This window comes from Pristiophorus japonicus, chromosome 1, assembly GCF_044704955.1.
Source record: "Pristiophorus japonicus isolate sPriJap1 chromosome 1, sPriJap1.hap1, whole genome shotgun sequence".
Taxonomy (NCBI): Eukaryota; Metazoa; Chordata; class Chondrichthyes; family Pristiophoridae; genus Pristiophorus; species Pristiophorus japonicus.
The window spans coordinates 314,703,230-314,722,390 of NC_091977.1; the positions used below are offsets into that span (position 1 = coordinate 314,703,230).

The 19,161-nt window shown below is 42.0% G+C and overlaps 1 protein-coding gene across 5 annotated transcripts in view; it reads right to left on the minus strand.

Moving 5' to 3' along the window:
• atp9b (ATPase phospholipid transporting 9B) overlaps positions 1–19,161 on the minus strand; it is a 468,699-nt gene that overhangs the window by 32,734 nt on the left and 416,804 nt on the right. For all 5 annotated transcript variants that reach the window (XM_070888575.1, XM_070888576.1, XM_070888574.1 and 2 more), the window contains 2 exons: positions 8,997–9,167; positions 1,533–1,631 (listed from right to left, as the gene is read on the minus strand). In XM_070888575.1, coding sequence (XP_070744676.1) covers positions 1,533–1,631; positions 8,997–9,167 — 270 coding nt within the window. The remainder of the gene's footprint in view (positions 1–1,532; positions 1,632–8,996; positions 9,168–19,161) is intronic.

Consider the following 19,161-nt stretch of genomic DNA (forward strand, 5'->3'; position numbering starts at 1 on the left):
TATTTTCAGTTGTCACTCACGTAAAATAAGCTTGTTGAGGATATTAAATAAGCACGTGCCCTCAGGCTCTTACACCATCCACATATAGTTTTAGGATTTCTCCAGTTTTGCAAGAGCTGACTCACTGCTACCCTCCAGTGGATAGAAGATTTAATTCAGATTTTTATTCGTGCATTGACTTTTTTTTCCCTCTCACTTTCCTCCTCTCCCAATGAAAGCATTGAATCCTTGTTGGGGTGTGAGTCTTAATCTGTGTGGCTCAGCTTCTCTCCGGATAACATTGCTCAGCCATTGCATGGCCTTTTTTTAACCAAACACATTTGACTTTTTTCACATTACCTCACATAGAAAACAATACTTAACAGTTCCAAATAGCATTTAAGCATCTATCAGGAATAGAAAAAAAATTAATTTACAGGACAAATGCAGAGAATTGTGGAGATACACTTTTGTGTAACTAGACTCATTAGCTCACGAAAAATGCACACTTGTGGAAATCTCCTTTTAAAGTAACAGTCAAAATATCACAAAAAGTAATCCTGCCAAGGTAAAGTTAAACTAATTTGACCAGGTTTTCAAAAAAATTGCATCTGTAAAGATAAATTTTAATGTTAAACAATTTCATGCTCTTTTTATACTGTTTGCAGGTTAATTTTCAGTGAATGTTTTACGCTAAATACTCGTCCATTTTTGGAAATTTCATAATTTAAAGAAAGATATAAGGATAAAGTTAGAAATAGGTTTGGACATGGGTTTGATTACGTTGTAGGGCATTTTCTAATATTATTCAGATTTCCAGTCAATAGTTCAATGTGAACGAGCATTACATTCCAGTTTTCAATTTGCCTAATACTGAAAGGAACTAAGTGCATGAAGTTTTTCTATGGGTTACAATGTGATAGGATGTATATTGGTCAAACCAACAGGATCACATAAACAAGTGACGAAGTGTGCTAGCTTGGTTCAGCCCAGTTGTGAAGACTGCTCCACTAGTTTGAGATGGCAAGGGCAGCAAAAGACATGGGAAAAATCACAGCTGACAGATAAGGTGTTTGAAATACAACATAATCTGTACTTTCAAGGTGGGGCCCGATGGCTCTATTCAGCTGCAGAAGGCAACAAACCATCCAATTCTTTTCAACAGGCTATTGAATTCACCTACACCTTCTGGAAAACACGGAGATTTTAAGGGCAAGATTTGTGCGGAAATTTCATTCATTAAATGGGCTATTAGTTTATGTGGTCTATTCACTGAAGTATGTTTCACTGCATTAACAAAGTGATTAACCATCTGTATACAAGAAAATTCAGCCATTATCTCATTTACAAAACCTTTTCCACTTTACAATGTGTGTTGCTAAAACAATCCCAACTGCACCTTTTTAAACCAAATGTTTTGTCACATTGAGTATGTTAGGCCAGCTTGCAAAAGGTGTTTATTACTACACATGTGGAAGAGGATGTTTATAAAACTTTGAAAAGCTTTCACCAGAACATCTGAAAGATTCTCAATTTGAGTCAGTTGTACTTACCGGCCGGAAAATGTGGACATCCTGATTCCTGGACACTAGATGTGAGCTTTTTGCGATGCAAGTAGCCGTTTCCAGTTTATCTCCTGTCAACATCCATATCTGGAAAACAATTCCAAGCAAAGCTCCCATTAAACTGCATATGAGGTGATTACAACTGAAACAGGATACGTGCTCTAATTGAGGGCCAAGAGACTGAATCAGACTGGAAAAGTCCCATTTAAAAGCCGAATTGAATTGGGATTCTGAGGAATTGCATGTTACATCTGTGTGTGGCGGGGCAGAAAGTCAAACAGTTCAACTCCAGTCCGTATTTTACATTTTACTGCTGTTTCTAGTAAGTGATGTAACAGTTCTGATTGAATGAAAATGGGGAAAAAGAAAGTTTTTTTTTTTAAAAAGTGTCGAGAAATAGATCATTTTTTAAACTCTTCCAGGTCATAACAAAGATCTTGGAACATTCAAAAAGTTGGTAAGATGCAACATGATTTGATGGACTGGTGGACACAAGACAGGCAGTTTTCTGCAAACTGTGCTTCAAGGGCACAGAGCATCCAAAGGCATTTCCACAGATGATGTATTGGGAGTGCCAGTTCTCAGCTAATCTACATCAAGTCATAAATGTTGAATCCTCTCAATACTATAGTGTCTCCTACCAGATCGCCCTGGTAGGAGACACTATAGTATTGAGAGGATTCAAATAAGGACATATCTATACAGAAAAATTGCTCAAGCATAATATATCACAATTTATTTCAAAATGAACACGGCAAAAATGATCAAGAACACACTTTGCAAATACTTTTCTAGTGATTAATACCACATTCAATGTTATTTTTATAAACATACATAAAACATAACATATTTACTGTTTAGTTCACCCTACAAAACAACAAATTAATCCTTGCTCAAATTAGACCCACTTTCCTCATACAGAAAACTGCTATAGGGGAAGTCATGTTTGACAAATTTGCTGGAATTCTTTGAGGATGTAACGAACAGAGTGGATAAAGGGAACCAGTGGATGCGGTGCATTTGGACTTCCAGAAGGCATTTGACAAGGTGCCACTTAAAAGGTTACTGCACAAGATAAAAGTTCACGGGGTTGAGGGTAATATATTAGCATGGATAGAGGATTGGCTAACTAACTGAAAACAGAGAGTTGGGATAAATGGTTCATTCTCTGGTTGGCAACCAGTGCCGCAGGGATCAGTGCTGGGACCCCAACTATTTACAATCTATATTAATGACTTGGAAGAAGGGACTGAGTGTAGAGGTGCGTGTGGAGGTGCGTGGAGAGGCGTGAGTTCCGGGGTCGGCGAGAGGCCTATAAAGGCCCAACGCGGCGGCAGTCGGGAGCAGCGTGTGGAGGTGCGTGGAGAGGCGTGAGTTCCGGGGTCGGTGAGAGGCCTATAAAGGCCCAATGCGGCGGCAGTCAGGAGCAGCGTCGAGGAGGTGCGTGGAGAGGCCTATAAAAGGCATAGCCGGTGCAGCTACAGGGAGAAGGCAAAAAAGAAGTAGAAAGAAACAGAAAGGTGACGTCACAGCCAAGGGGGTAAGTGATTGGCTGGTGATTGGTGAGTAGTTTTTCTTTTTTCTCTTCTATAACAGTGAGTAAACTTTAGCATTGTTGTTGCTTATCAAAGGGTTAAGTCATGGCAGGACAGCTCGGTCACGTGTTATGCTCCTCCTGTACCATGTGGGAACTCAGGGACGACACCAGTGTTCCTGACGACTACGTGTGCGGGAAGTGTATCCGCCTCCAGCTCCTGACGGACCGCGTTGCGGAGTTGGAGCTGAGGGTGGATTCACTCTGGAGCATCCACGATGCTGAGAATGACGTGAGTAGCACGTGTAGCGAGTTGGTCTTATCGCAGGTGAAGGGTCCACAGCCAGATAGAGAATGGAAGACCAGCAGGAAGAGCAGTGCAAGGAAGGTAGTGCAGGGGTCCCCTGTGATCATCCCCCTGCAAAACAGATACACTGCTTTGGGTACTGTTGGGGGGGATGACTCATCAGGGGAGGGCAGCAGCAGCCAAGTTCATGGCACCGTGGCTGGCTCTGTTGCACAGGAGGGCAGGAAAAAGAGTGGGAGAGCGATAGTGATAGGGGATTCAATTGTAAGGGGAATAGATAGGCGTTTCTGCGGCCGCAACTGAGACTCCAGGATGGTATGTTGCCTCCCTGGTGCAAGGGTCAAGGATGTCTCGGAGCGGGTGCAGGACATTCTAAAAAGGGAGGGAGAACAGCCAGTTGTCATGGTGCACATTGGTACCAACGACATAGGTTAAAAAAAAGGGATGAGGTCCTACGAAACGAATTTAAGGAGCTAGGAGCTAAATTAAAAAGTAGGACCTCAAAAGTAGTAATCTCGGGATTGCTACCAGTGCCACGTGATAGTCAGAGTAGGAATCGCAGGATAGCGCAGATGAATACGTGGCTTGAGCAGTGGTGCAGCAGGGAGGGATTCAAATTCCTGGGGCATTGGAACCGGTTCTGGGGGAGGTGGGACCAGTACAAACCGGACGGTCTGCACCTGGGCAGGACCGGAACCAATGTCCTAGGGGGAGTTTTTGCTAGTGCTGTTGGGGAGGAGTTAAACTAATATGGCAGGGGGATGGGAACCAATGCAGGGAGACAGAGGGAAACAAAAAGGAGACAAAAGCAAAAGACAGAAAGGAGATGAGGAAAAGTGGAGGGCAGAGAAACCCAAGGCAAAGAACAAAAAGGGCTACTGTACAACAAAATTCTAAAAGGACTAAGGGTGTTAAAAAAACAAGCCTGAAGGCTTTGTGTCTTAATGCAAGGAGTATCCGTAATAAGGTGGATGAATTAACTGTGCAAATAGATGTTAACAAATATGATGTGATTGGGATTACAGAGACGTGGCTCCAGGATGATCAGGGCTGGAAACTCAACATCCAGGGGTATTCAACATTCAGGAAGGATAGAATAAAAGGAAAAGGAGGTGGGGTAGCATTGCTGGTTAAAGAGGAGATTAATGCAATAGTTAGGAAGGACATTAGCTTGGATGATGTGGAATCTATATGGGTAGAGCTGCAGAACACCAAAGGGCAAAAAAAGTTAGTGGGAGTTGTGTACAGACCTCCAAACAGTAGTAGTGATGTTCGGGAGGGCATCAAACAGGAAATTAGGGGTGCATGCAATAAAGGTGCAGCAGTTATAATGGGTGACTTTAATATGCACATAGATTGGGCTAGCCAAACTGGAAGCAATACGGTGGAGGAGGATTTCCTGGAGTGCATAAGGGATGGTTTTCTAGACCAATATGTCGAGGAACCAACTAGGGGGGAGGCCATCTTAGACTGGGTGTTGTGTAATGAGAGAGGATTAATTAGCAATCTCGTTGTGCGAGGCCCCTTGGGGAAGAGTGACCATAATATGGTGGAATTCTACATTAGAATGGAGAATGAAACAGTTAATTCAGAGACCATGGTCCAGAACTTAAAGAACGGTAACTTTGAAGGTATGAGGCGTGAATTGGCTAGGATAGATTGGCGAATGATACTTAAGGGGTTGACTGTGGATGGGCAATGGCAGACATTTAGAGACCGCATGGATGAATTACAACAATTGTACACTCCTGTCTGGCGTAAAAATAAAAAAGGGAAGGTGGCTCAACCGTGGCTATCAAGGGAAATCAGGGATAGTATTAAAGCCAAGGAAGTGGCATACAAATTGGCCAGAAATAGCAGCGAACCTGGGGACTGGGAGAAATTTAGAACTCAGCAGAGGAGGACAAAGGGTTTGATTAGGGCAGGGAAAATGGAGTACGAGAAGAAGCTTGCAGGGAACATTAAGATGGATTGCAAAAGTTTCTATGGATATGTAAAGAGAAAAAGGTTAGTAAAGACAAACGTAGGTACCCTGCAGTCAGAATCAGGGGAAGTCACAACAGGGAACAAAGAAATGGCGGACCAATTGAACAAGTACTTTGGTTCGGTATTCACTAAGGAGGACACAAACACCCTTCCGGATATAAAAGGGGTCAGAGGGTCTAGTAAGGAGGAGGAACTGAGGGAAATCTTTATTAGTCGGGAAATTGTGTTGGGGAAATTGATGGGATTGAAGGCCGATAAATCCCCAAGGCCTGCTGGACTGCATCCCAGAGTACTTAAGGAGGTGGCCTTGGAAATAGCGGATGCATTGACAGTCATTTCCCAACATTCCACTGACTCTGGATCAATTCCTATCGAGTGCAGGGTAGCCAATGTAACCCCACTTTTTAAAAAAGGAGGGAGAGAAAACAGGGAATTATAGACCGGTCAGCCTGACATCGGTAGTGGGTAAAATGATGGAATCAATTATTAAGGATGTTATAGCAGCGCATTTGGAAAGAGGTGACATGATAGGTCCAAGTCAGCATGGATTTGTGAAAGGGAAATCATGCTTGACAAATCTTCTGGAATTTCTTGAGGATGTTTCCAGTAGAGTGGACAAGGGAGAACCAGTTGATGTGGTATATTTGGACTTTCAGAAGGCTTTCGACAAGGTCCCACATGAGAGATTAATGTGCAAAGTTAAAGCACATGGGATTGGGGGTAGTGTGCTGACATGGATTGAGAACTGGTTGTCAGACTGGAAGCAAAGAGTAGGAGTAAATGAGGACTTTTCAGAATGGCAGGCAGTGACTAGTGGGGTACCGCAAGGTTCTGTGCTGGGACCCCAGCTATTTACACTGTACATTAATGATTTAGACGATTAAATGTAGTATCTCCAAATTTGCAGATGACACTAAGTTGGGTGGCAGTGTGAGCTGCGAGGAGGATGCTATGAGGCTGCAGAGCGACTTGGATAGGTTAGATGAGTGGGCAAATGCATGGCAGATGAAGTATAATGTGGATAAATGTGAGGTTATCCACTTTGGTGGTAAAAACAGAGAGACAGACTATTATCTGAATAGTGACAGATTAGGAAAAGGGGAGGTGCAACGAGACCTGGGTGTCATGGTACATCAGTCATTGAAGGTTGGCATGCAGGTACAGCAGGCGGTTAAGAAAGCAAATGGCATGTTGGCCTTCATAGCGAAGGGATTTGAATACAGGGGCAGGGAGGTGTTGCTACAGTTGTACAGGGCCTTGGTGAGGCCACACCTGGAGTATTGTGTACAGTTTTGGTCTCCTAACCTGAGGAAGGACATTCTTGCTATTGAGGGAGTGCAGCGAAGGTTCACCAGACTGATTCTCGGGATGGCGGGACTGACCTATCAAGAAAGACTGGATCAACTGGGCTTGTATTCACTGGAGTTCAGAAGAATGAGAGGGGACCTCATAGAAACATTTAAAATTCTGATGGGTTTAGACAGGTTAGATGCTGGAAGAATGTTCCCAATGTTGGGGAAGTCCAGAACCAGGGGTCATAGTCGAAGGATAAGGGGTAAGCCATTTAGGATCGAGATGAGGAGAAACTTCTTCACCCAGAGAGTGGTGAACCTGTGGAATTCTCTACCACAGAAAGTTGTTGAGGCCAATTCACTAAATATATTCAAAAAGGAGTTAGATGAAGTCCTTACTACTAGGGGTATCAAGGGGTATGGCGAGAAAGCAGGAATGGGGTACTGAAGTTGCATGTTCAGCCATGAACTCATTGAATGGCGGTGCAGGCTAGAAGGGCCGAATGGCCTACTCCTGCACCTCTTTTCTATGTTTCTATGTGTAACGTAGCTGATGATACAAAGATGGGAGGAAAAGCAATGTGTGAGGAGGACACAAAAAATCTGCAAAAGGACATAGACAGGCTAAGTGAGTGGTCAAAAATTTGGCAGATGGAGTATAAAGTTGCAAAGTGTGAGGTTATGCACTTTGGCAGAAAAAAAATCAAAAAGCAAGTTATTATTTAAATGGAGAAAGATTGCAAAGTGCCGCATTACAGCGGGACCTGGGGGTCCTTGTGCATGAAACACAAAAGGATAGCATGCAAGTACAGCAAGTGATCAGGAAGGCCAATGGTATCTTGGTCTTTATTGTAAAGGAGATGGAGTATAAAAGCAGGGAAGTCTTGCTACAGCTATATAAGGTATTAATGAGGCCAAACCTGGAATACTGCTTGCAGTTTTGTTTTCCATATTTACGAAATGATATACTTGCTTTGGAGGCAGTTCAGAGAAGGTTCACTAAGCTGATTCCGGAGATGAGAGGGTTCACTTATGAGGAAAGGTTGAGTAGGTTGGGCCTCTACTCATTGGAATTCAGAAGAATGAGAGATGATCTCATCGAAACATATGATTATGCGGGAGCTTAACAAGGTGGATGCAGAGAGGATGTTTCCATTGATGGGGGAGACTAGAACAAGAGGGCATGATCTTAGAATAAGGGGCCATCCATTTAAAACAGAGATGAGGAGAAATTTCATCTCTCAGAAGGTTGTAAATCTGTGGAATTCGCTGCCTCAGAGAGCTGGCTGTGGAAGCTGGGGCACTGAATAAATTTAAGACAGAAATAGACAGTTTTTAAACGATAAGGGGATAAGGGGAGCGGGCGGGGAAGTGGAGCCGACTCCATGATCAGGTCAGCCATGATCTTATTGAAGGGCGGAGCAGGCTCGAGGGGCCGTATGGCCTATTCCTGCTCCTATTTCTTATGTTCTTATGTATGCATTTTACTTCAATTTAAAATTGAATAGGTACTATTGAATACACATCTTTCTCATTAAGTGTGCTTCAGTTTTGGCCCTCCATCAATCAGAACATATGCAATGTTTTTCAATTATGACTTCAATTAAAGAGTCTACCTTAATTTACATAATAAATGGTAAAAATCAGCGTACCTGATTTATCACGATCAACTTTACTTATATCGCCTATAATGTTCCACAGTATACTTCACTTGATCACTTCACGGTTATGTTGTACTATGGCTACAACAGAAGAAACTTGCACTTATATACTTGCCTTTAACAAAAAAAAGGCCCAAGGTTCTACACAACTGAAATGGATGGGGAGATAAGCAATGAAGGATAGATTAGGAGGGGTGACCAAAAGATTCGGTTCAAAAAGATAGATTTTGAGAAGTCTTTTAAAGCAGGATTGAGAAGTGAAGAATCAATAGGGTTTTTATTAGGGAGTTCCAGAGAGTGGAGCCAAGATGGCTGAAAGTTCAGCCACCAATGGTGAGGCAATGACCGGTAGGATGCACAAAATGTCAGAGCATCTAAGCGTGTGCCAGCATTTCAAGCTAGAAGAGATCAGAGGGATTTGAAGATGAGGACAAGGAGTTTAAAAATGTAACATGCGGGTAACAGAGCCAATGTGTGCCAGTAAGGAAGGGGATGATGGACAATTGATATTTAGTGTAGGACAGGACATGGGTGGGGAATATTGCGTGGTGGAGAACTGTGGTAAGTACCCTGCCACTTTATTTATATCCTTTGATGTTTTTCAGTGCAATACCCTTAAATTAGTAATAAATTATGACCGATCAAAATTGTAATAGACAACTCAATTCTGACCTTTATTCCAGCATTTCTCAACATCTCTAGTGTTGGCCTCACATCTGCTTGTAGCTGATCCTCCACTCCAGTGAGACAGAGAAGTTCCATTTCTCGTTCAAGACTCTCCACAACAGCTGCCACTTTTAGTGAGCGATCATGAACACTTAGCTTTGCTTGATTATATCGGTTCTGTAAGAAGTACAAGGAAGTATTTTTAAACTGACTGTACGGATAAAAGTTGCAGCGGAAAATATTGCTGAGATTGGGCAGAGAAATTCTTAGTGTGACACCAACCCGCACAGTGCCTTGTACATATTTGATTAAGCACAACTTGACATGGACAAGTTTATAACAGAAAAGATGCTTCCTGATTGGTGTGTACACAATATAACTATCCAATACTCAAATGGCAGCTAGCAGACCTGACATAATCCCATCGTAATTCCACTTACATATTTGCTTGGCACATTGGCCTGGCTGCAGAAGAGGAATCTTCTGTCGATAAGGCTGATAAAAAAAAAATCATACAGCATTCTTGGCATTCTGAATAGAATACAAAAGTAAGGAAGTTATGCTAAATCGCTATAAATCACTGCTTAGGCATTAGCTGGAGTAGTGGGTCCAATTCTAGGTACCTCACTTTAGGAAGGTGGTCAAGGTCTTGGAGAGGGTCCATAGTATATTTATTGGAATCATACTGGGAATGTGTTACATGGAGAGACTAGAGAAGCTGGGATTGTTCTTAGAGCAGAGAAGGTTAAGGGGAGATCTAATAGACACATTTAAAATCATGAAGGGTTTTGTTAGAGTAAATAAGGAAAAACTGGTTTCACTGGTTGAAGGGTTGGTAACCAAAGGACACAGACGTAAGGTAATTGGCAAACGAGTCCGAGGTGAATGGAGGAGAAATGGCACTTCCATCAGTTATAGATCACGCTGCGAGAATCAAAGTTTGTTTATAGGAAGGTCAATTACGGAGCTGCGGATGGGGGGACTGGGTGGCACAGTGAACCTTTCACCTCTGGACCCTGTTCAAATCCACCCCTTCTGTATGGTACTGTGTGAAATCAGTTTGGGCTGATCATCTCGTTCCTAGTGAGAATGTGTTTACAGAACAAAACTGCCTGTAATTTCACACTACTAATGGGCAAAGACATTCAGATAGGATTGACAACGATTGATAAGAACAATTAGAAAAATTGCCACACTGATTCAGTGGGTTAAGAGGTTAGGACTGAGGAACATTCTTGGGGCAGAGTAGAGGAAGCTTTATTCTGCACCAGCTGCGCTATACCGGGCCTGGGAATGTCTCTGTGCCAGAAATGGAAAGTTTTCATTCCTCATCACCAGCATCCTCCACCTTGATGAAAACAAAATTCTACCTCTTGAATTAAATGTCAGAATTTTGAATTAGACATCTGAAGTACTGGTGTACCATTTTCAATAAATTATAGATAAATGTCACTCTTCATAATTACACACATAGATATAACAGGAATCTTACTGAAAAAGTCTAAATTTTTCACTTTAGGTAAAGTACAATAAAAAGTTGCATAAGCCACTTATTTTTAAGCATTTGGCCCCTATTTTCCCCAATGAAGATTTCTGGCATCCACTTACCTGTACACATGTTTTTCTCACCACCGAAAAAAACCCCACTAGTTTCCCTGAAACAAACGCTAAATGTAGCGCCGCGCTACTCGAGTCCATCTTGGGGGGGGGGGGGGCAGAGCTAACAGTGCGCGCCTAAAATGCACTATGCATGTGCTTTAAAAAAAACTCTGCGCATGCGCAGAAAAAACCCTTCTGCGCAAGCACTGTAAAAAAAAAAAAAATCAGCACGTGTAGAGTCTGCCTAGATCACCAGTGAAATCCATTGGTGGCAGAGATGAATTTGCAGGTAGGAAATATAGCTTCAATCAAAAGATGGATGCAAGGGAAGGGCGCAGAGAAGGCGAAAGGATCAGAAACGGAGAAGGGGAAGCTGTAAGGGCCAAGCGATTTCTCGCGGAAGAAGTTGAGCCCCTGGTAGACATAATTGAGAGTGGATGGAAAGTTCTTGAAAACAAGGGGAGCTTCGGTAAAAAGAAACTTGAACCCTCTGTACTCGCAAAAGTTTGAGACCAGGTCGCAGTAGAGTTTAATGCAATGTCCATTACCCCGAGAAGCAGTGCACAGCTCAAAAAGAAGTGGCAGGACATCAGACAAGCAGTGACTGTGTAATAATTTAAATTTATTTACGTTTTTAACTATATTTATATTTATACACTGCAACAACATCTGTAAATGTGATTCGTGTGTGTGTGTTTAGAAGGACCCTCTCTTTAAAAAGTTCCATTTTCATCTTTGCAGAAGATGGTGTCACAGATCAACCAGGAACGGTTACAAACTGGAGGAGGTCCGGCAAATAAACTGCAACTAACAGCCGTGGAGCAGAGGATAGCGTATATGATTAAATCTTACAGGAGAAGACCAACCATCAACGTGGAAGCTGGGCCCAGTTTCCCGAGGGTAAGCCCGGTGAATTGCAGTCTGGGTTGGCTAAGTGTTACGTACTGCATGTGCTGCCTACGCTTCTCCTTCCTCAATGCTGCTAACCAAGCATCCCTGTTAGGATTTGCAGACGTTGCGCATCAGGAGGAGACAGAAGGTGCACCTGAAGTAGAAGAAGAGCACGTTCAGGAAACTACCATTCCAGATATTCTACATCAGGAGAATGAAGGGCAGCAGGAAGACTTCAATAATGAGATGGTTACACTGGATTTGGAGATGGTGAACCCCTCAAGGATTCCAAGCCCTTTCCTGAGCGAATCAACCGACAGGGCATTTCTTGGTGTGCCATCTGAGGTTGCGGGTCCCAGTGTGTTGCAGTAAGCCACACCTGTGAGACGTCAGAGGAGGGTGGAAGGGAGAGCTGAAGCAGAAACACAGGATACAGAGAACATAGGACATCTCGTGGGACTGAGTGGGAAGAACATCCAACAATTGAGATTGCTCCTGGAAACCTTCAGTGGGGTGAGGGTAGAATTAACGGGGCTGAGAGATGAAGTAGCAACACTGGCTGGAGGAATAGGTGAGGTGAGGGGAGAAATTGCAGGACTGTCAGTAGAGATGGTAAGACTTTCGGGACAGATGACAGAGGTAGTAGTAGCAATAAGGGGGCACACACCTAAGCTGTCATTGCTGTCAGGAACGTTCTAACCCCAAGTCAAAAGTCAGGGGTTGATCCACAGGCTGAGGATGATTCCGAAGAGGAACCCGGGCCTTCCACATGTTAGCTCTGCCCCTGTCATAACCCAACAAGAAATGGCCCGTCGGAAAAAACCCCAGAATAAACCTTGGGGTGAGGGGGGGGGGCGAGGGCGAGGAAGCAGAAGTCTGCAACAACAGGCACGCGCAGGGGTAGCGGCATCAACTGGGGCAGGATTGGCGCACAGCGTTAAGGGCGAGGGTAGATGGCTTGTTTGTTTGTTTGTTTGGTTGTTCATTTAAAAGTTTGACATGAAATTTAATAAAGTTATTAAAGTAAAAGATAAGTTAAGCTAAGTACAACTGTGCTGTGCAAATGTTTAATAAACATATTTATTTTAGACTTTTAACCTGACTCCTGCACATTATTTTTTTAATTCAGCACTATAAAATATTTTTGGATAATGTCACAGATTCAACATGTCAAATGGTCTCATTCCTTCTAACCTATAAGTTTAAATGAAACAGGGGCAGATTCCAGTACTAAGGTGTTCATGGATCCTGCCTTGTTCTGGATCATTGATACATGCAATGCAGGACCATGGTACATGTATCAGTGATCCTGAACAAGTCTACACCTTTAACATTGAAAAATGTCTCAAGGTGCTTCACAAGTGTAATCAGACCAGCCAAGAAAGGAACTATTAGGAGGGGTGACCAAAATCCTGGTCAAAGAGATGGGTTTTGGAGGGTCTTACAGAAGGAGAGGGAGGCGGAGAAGTTTAGTGAGTAAATTCCAGAATGTGGGGCCTAGACGATTGAAGGCACGACTGCCAATGGTGGGGTCAGGGGAGTGAAGAATGTAGAGTTCGGGGGGGGATTTTAGGGCTGGAGGAGGTTAGAGTGTTAGGGTGGCAGAGGTCATGAAGGAATTTAAACATAGGGCTGAGAATTTTAAATTGGAGCTGTTGGTGGACCAGGAGCCAATGTAGGTCGGCGTGTACAGGGGTGATGGATCAGCAGGACTTGATGTGGGATAAGATATATGCAGCAGAGTTGGATGAGCTAAAGTTTAAGGAAGGTGGAGGTTGCAAGCCCAGCTCGAAGAACATTGCAATAGTTGAATTGGGAAATGAAAAAGGCACACATTAGGGTTTCAACAGATGGGCTAAAGCAAGAGTGGCGGTAGGCTTCAATACAAGGGCATGAAACATACTTATGAGGTTGATCAGACCATAATCTAGTGGATAAAAACATTTTTATGCTAATTAAATATCCCTTCAAATGTATTATTGTTTATTCAGGTCTACCTAAGCATTGCAACACTATTAAAACATTGAAAAGTTAAGGGGGATTATTTTAAAAGAAAATTAAATGTCCAGTCTTTAATATAATTCACTGATCCTTTCCAATGTGCCTGGAGTGTGTTGCACTGTCTTGCGTGGAGGACCATCGGCCATGGATATCAGCGGGACAAGTTGGCTGCGTTGAAGAGTTTATCGGCGAAGGAAAAGGCTGCCCTATATGTTTGCTGAAGGATGCCTCCTCTTGATATGGTGATTTTGCCTGCCGTTTATTAGAAGGCTACTCTGCATTTTTGACCTTGGATTATCTTTGGCGATTTGTATCCAGTTGGAACTTCGAGGAATAAGGCGAGTGGGGAAGATGTGTGTTTAATTTGCCTGCAGTTTTCTCAACCAAGGAGGAGCCTTAAAAATAAGATTTATTTCAGCTGAATTATTTTTAACTGCAGTAATTTGTTAGAAAAAGCCATGGCGGACCTTCGGCCAGGGATAGGAGCGGGCCAGCGCCAATTTCGTTAAGTGTAGGTATGTTTTTTTCCAAACAGTATTCAATGTGTCTGTGCGAGGTTTTAAAAAAAAAAACGTTGTTGGGGAAGTGGCCTGAATATGCACCGCTTCTGGTCAATCAGCTTTATACCGTACACCAGCGCCAGAATATATGGCGCCAAAAATTCTGGTGCTGTTAGTTGGCGCCGGCGCCCAAATATTGGGTAAACTTTGAAATATCCATCCATGCCAGAAAGATCGCTGGGTGCCAAAAAATCGGCCCCCAATCCTGGGGAAAATAGGGGCCAAACTATGTCATTCTAAACTTAGTTGTCAACAAGATGATCCTCTATTTACAGGATTTAAATAAGTGACAAAGATTTAAATGGATTTAGTTTTGATCAAAAGCAGAAAACTCAGGGAAATTCCACATAGCTTTTCTGGTGCACAGTACCCAAAACATGCTGTGACTTGCTCTGTTCTCACTGTGAACATGTCCAATAGTTTTGAGTACACTAAATGGGTCAAAGTTAATAGAGGTATGACTAATAGCCTGTTTTAATAGCCAGTTCAGATTCCATTAAAAGCCCACTGATGTGATCTGAATCACAGTAGTGTGAACATAACAGACTTCTACATAGAAAAGCTAACATCTCATTAGTGGCAGAAAATATTACTGGGAAAATCTGTTGCAGTGGGAAGACAGAGTTCATACACATTCCATTGGAAATAAAGTAAATTCAAATCCGTCTCAGAAGGCATCTATATATGAAATACCAACAACAGTCCCAGCACTATTACAAGTAATTCGGCTTGAGCCTGTGTTTGGTGTTTATAGAGATCAAGTGAAATCAGACTTTATGGTTATCATTCTAGACTAGTTCACTACAAGTTGCAATAGCCAGACTTTGTCCATGTTTCTAATGACCATATGATGGTAAAAAACTTCATTGAACAAGAGGTGAGGATTGCCAGTTTCTAGCAGTGACATATTTGACATAATGAAAAGTTCATTTTTTTCTAACTTTGCTGCACGTCTAATTGTTCCAAAATTTGATTTCAAATATTTAAAAAGACATAACATGTGACTCCTTCTGCACTAAACATCTTAACCTGCTGAAACACATTATAGGTCAGTAATCCCATGGTTAATTACATGGCAATAAATCATTTTATTTTGCTGTAGGACAGAATTAAATCTGCCCTGGTGGTGGGGGATTTGTAGATACAAAATTATTGCAGGCAAATTCCCTATGCTTACATTAATGTATCTAATTCAGCTGCTAATTTCCGACACAAGTAAAAGATAGATTGTCTTCATGCTTTAATGGTTATTCTTCATGTATCACAGGATTAGTTCAATAGTTTTTAAGTTTTTGAGGTCATGCATCACTTGACTCATCCTTCCCTTGCAGCTTACAAGTTCACTTCGGGTTAGTCCCGAGTTCTTGGAGGCATGCTCAGTAGCTGAGAATACTTCAAGTAATATTAAAGAGAACCTGGAAAGAGTGTACATATTTTCCACATGGAAATGTGCTAAATTGAAATTAGTCTTAAGGGGCCACCCCTGTAGGAGAATGGTAACTCCCTGTTAATGTGCTGGATGAGCAACCCAGAGGTTATCAATTCACATCACATAATAGAACATTGTGAAACAGAATTCAACAAATATGTTAATTTGTGGACTGGTACCAGACAAAAATGACCATGAAAGTTGCCGAATCATCGTAAAAACTCAGCTGGTTCACTAATTGAAGGAAGGGACTTGCCACCACACCTGGTTTGGCCACACTACATCGAATTACGTGGTTTACTATTGATGCGTTCATAACCCACTGCCACCTTTACCACGAGAAGAAAAACAACTTGAATTTATCTGGCACATTTAACATAGTAAAATTTTCCACAGTGCTTCACGGGAGCGTTATTAAACAACATTTGACACCGAGCCGCATAAGGTGATACTGGTCCGAATTTACGGTTGTAATGACAACGAAACTGACTGCGCTCATCGTCATTACTGTGTAAAATGCAGAATTTGTGATTTGATGTGAAATTAAATTTTTTACACGCTATTCTCGCGGTAAAAACTATTAAAAATATTAAGCCTTGTTGAATGATGTGCCACTGAGTTTTTAAACCGTGTACTAAATCATAATTGCTGAACAACCTCCCTGGCCCGGAGAAATTAATTTTACAAATGTGGAGTGTCATTCCCTCACATTTAAAAATTCCATGATTTTTAAAATAATAAATAATTTTTATTTTGTTTTAAATTTGATATTTCAACTTCCACCTTAATCCCATGTGCATGTCTCAATCTTTGTTTCGCTTTCTGCAAAATGATTAAAAAGTAAATTGTAATCTGTGCTTTTTACTTCCTGGTTTGCTGTCTGAGAGAATTCTTCAATCCTGATCAGCCTGCTTCATGACTTCACTGTTGCTGGACGCCACAGAATCCCGATAGATGGCACCAGATTCAAAGTCACTTTGAAACAGGGAAAATAGATGCTCTAGTGTCCGCTAAATCTTTGTGGCCAGCATTTTGAGGTCAGTGGCATGTGCTGTCCCTTCACAGCTGACTGCAAAATCTGGGCCATTAGGACAGATGACCAAAATTTGGTCCAAAATAAGGAGCGTCTTAAAGAAGGAGAAAAGCGGAGGGGTTTAGGGAGGGAATTCCAGAGTTTAGGGAGGGAATTCCAGAGCTTAGGGCCTAGGTAGCTGAAGGCACGGCTTTCATTGGTGGCATGATTAAAATCGGGCATGCGCAGGAGGCCAGAATTGGAAGAACGCAAATATATGTTGGAGGGTTGTAGGGGTGGAGGAGGTTACAGAGACAGAATAAATGTTTTAAAGAAAGACCATCAACAGTACAAACGTTAGTGAAATAATTCAAACCTGAACATGAGACATAATAAAATGGACAACAATATTGGCAACAGTGACGTAGAACAGCAATGGGAAACATTTAAAATGATGCTCAACAGAGTCCAGGAAAAATATATTCTGCTGAAAAACAAGAACAAACGAACATGAGACACCATGGATGAATAAAGCCAAAAGGGATAAATTGAGCGTAAGAAGAGGCATACATTAAGTACATGGACAGCAGGTGAGAGCATGATAAGGGAGAATACAAAGAGATTAGGAGAGAAGTCAAAAAACAATTAGGAAGGCAAAGAGAAACGATGAAATAAAAAAAAAGACTTGCATTTATATAGCGCCTTTCACAATCACCAGATGTCTCAAAGCGCTTTACAGCTAATTAAGTATTTATTGAATTGTAGTCACTGTTGTAATGTGGGAAATTAAATCAAGGAACATAAAACAAAATAGCAAAATATTTTACAAGCACGTAAATAAAAAAAGGAAGGTCGGGATGGGAATAGGGCCACTAAGGAATGGACAAGATAATACCACAGGTAGCAATAGATAGATGGCAGATATTAAATAATTACTTTACTTCACTATTTACCAGGGTGATAGAACAGGTGGAGATGACATTGGATGATGAGATTAGTAATGAAATAAGCAGGTAAAGACCATCTGGTCCAGTGAGCCTGTCCCACACAATTGTGTATTACAATTTAGACACTCCTCCCCACCTGAAACCTTGTGACCATGTGATCTCCTGGAAGAGACAAAAAAAGATTTAAAAAACCAGGCCAATTTGGGAAAAAAATCTGGGAAATTCCTCTCCGACCCATCTCAGCGATCGAAGCTAGTCCAGATCACTCTGGCTATTAAATTCCGTGCAGTACCTACCTTCTATAAGAAGTAATCTCTGCCACAGCCAGAAACAAATCCAGCTTTTGCCTCAAGGAGTTCAGTGAATCTGTATCCACCACATGAGAGGGCAGCTTGTTCCAGAGGTCTACTATTCTCTGAGAAAAGAAACACGTCCTGACATCTAACCTAGATCTAGCCTTATACAACTTAAATTTGTGTCCCTTGGTTCTGCCCAAACCTGATCGTTTAGTTGAAATAAACGGTCAGCTGGACAACTGTCCGTTCCCTTTATCATCTTATAAACCTCAATCATATTCCCCATAAGTCTATGCTACTCTAAGATATTGTCCCAAATCTTTTAACCTATCTTGATAACTAAAATGCTTTAGAATTGTAATTAGTCTAGTGGCCTCTTCTGCACCCTTTCCAGAGCCTCAATATCACCCATCATGTGAGGAGACCAAAACTGGACACAGTATTCCAAGTGCAGCCTGACTAAGGTCTTGTACAAGGACAAAACAGTGTGCCTCGTCTTATACTCAATTGCCTTATGGATAGACACCAACACCCTATTTGCTCTAGCTATCGCTGCACGGCATTGCTTGCGTACTTTTAAGGATGTATGCACTAGAATGCCCAAATCTTTTTCTATCTCCACCATCTTTAATGCCTTTCCCTGGAGGGTGTATGAATGTTGAACATTTGCCCTGACCGCATACATAACACTGCACTTATCTAAGTTATACATCATTTTCCGGTCATGAGCCCAGTCTCCCAACACATTTAAGATCTGCCTGAATCAGGCGAGCCTCTTCTACAGTTCTAGCACTCGCACAGATCTTGATATCATCTACAAATTTGCAAATTGTGCCACCAACCCCCGAATCCAGATCATTAATAAAAATAGTAAAACGCAATGGTCCCAACACTGATCTCTGCGGGACACCACTGGTGATTGGTCTCCAAATCCATCGATAACTACTCTCTGCCTGCGTCCTGCCAGTTCTGTATCCAGCTCACTATATTTCCACTAATACCAGAGGCTTCGATCTTATAGAGAAGCCTCCTTGCGTTACCTTGTCAAAAGCTTTTTGGGAATCTAAGTAAACAATGTCTACTGGGCTCCCCTCATCCACCAACTTTGTAACTTCTTCAAAAAATACAATTAGATTTGTGAAAAATAACTTCTTTTTTATGAAGCCACGCTGGGTGCCCCAAATATGTCCCACCCTATCCATGTATTCATATTTTGCATCCCTTATGATTCTTTCAAGTATCTTCCCTATTACTGATGTTAAATTATGGGCCTGTAGTTACCCAGGTCTGCCTTGCCACCTTTTTTAAAAATGGGGACTACATTAACCTCCTTCCAATCTGTAGGAACGGTTCCAGAGTGCAGTGAGCTATTATCATGGCTTTGTTACCTTTAGACTTGACTACTCCAACTCACTCCTGGCCGGCCTTCCATATTC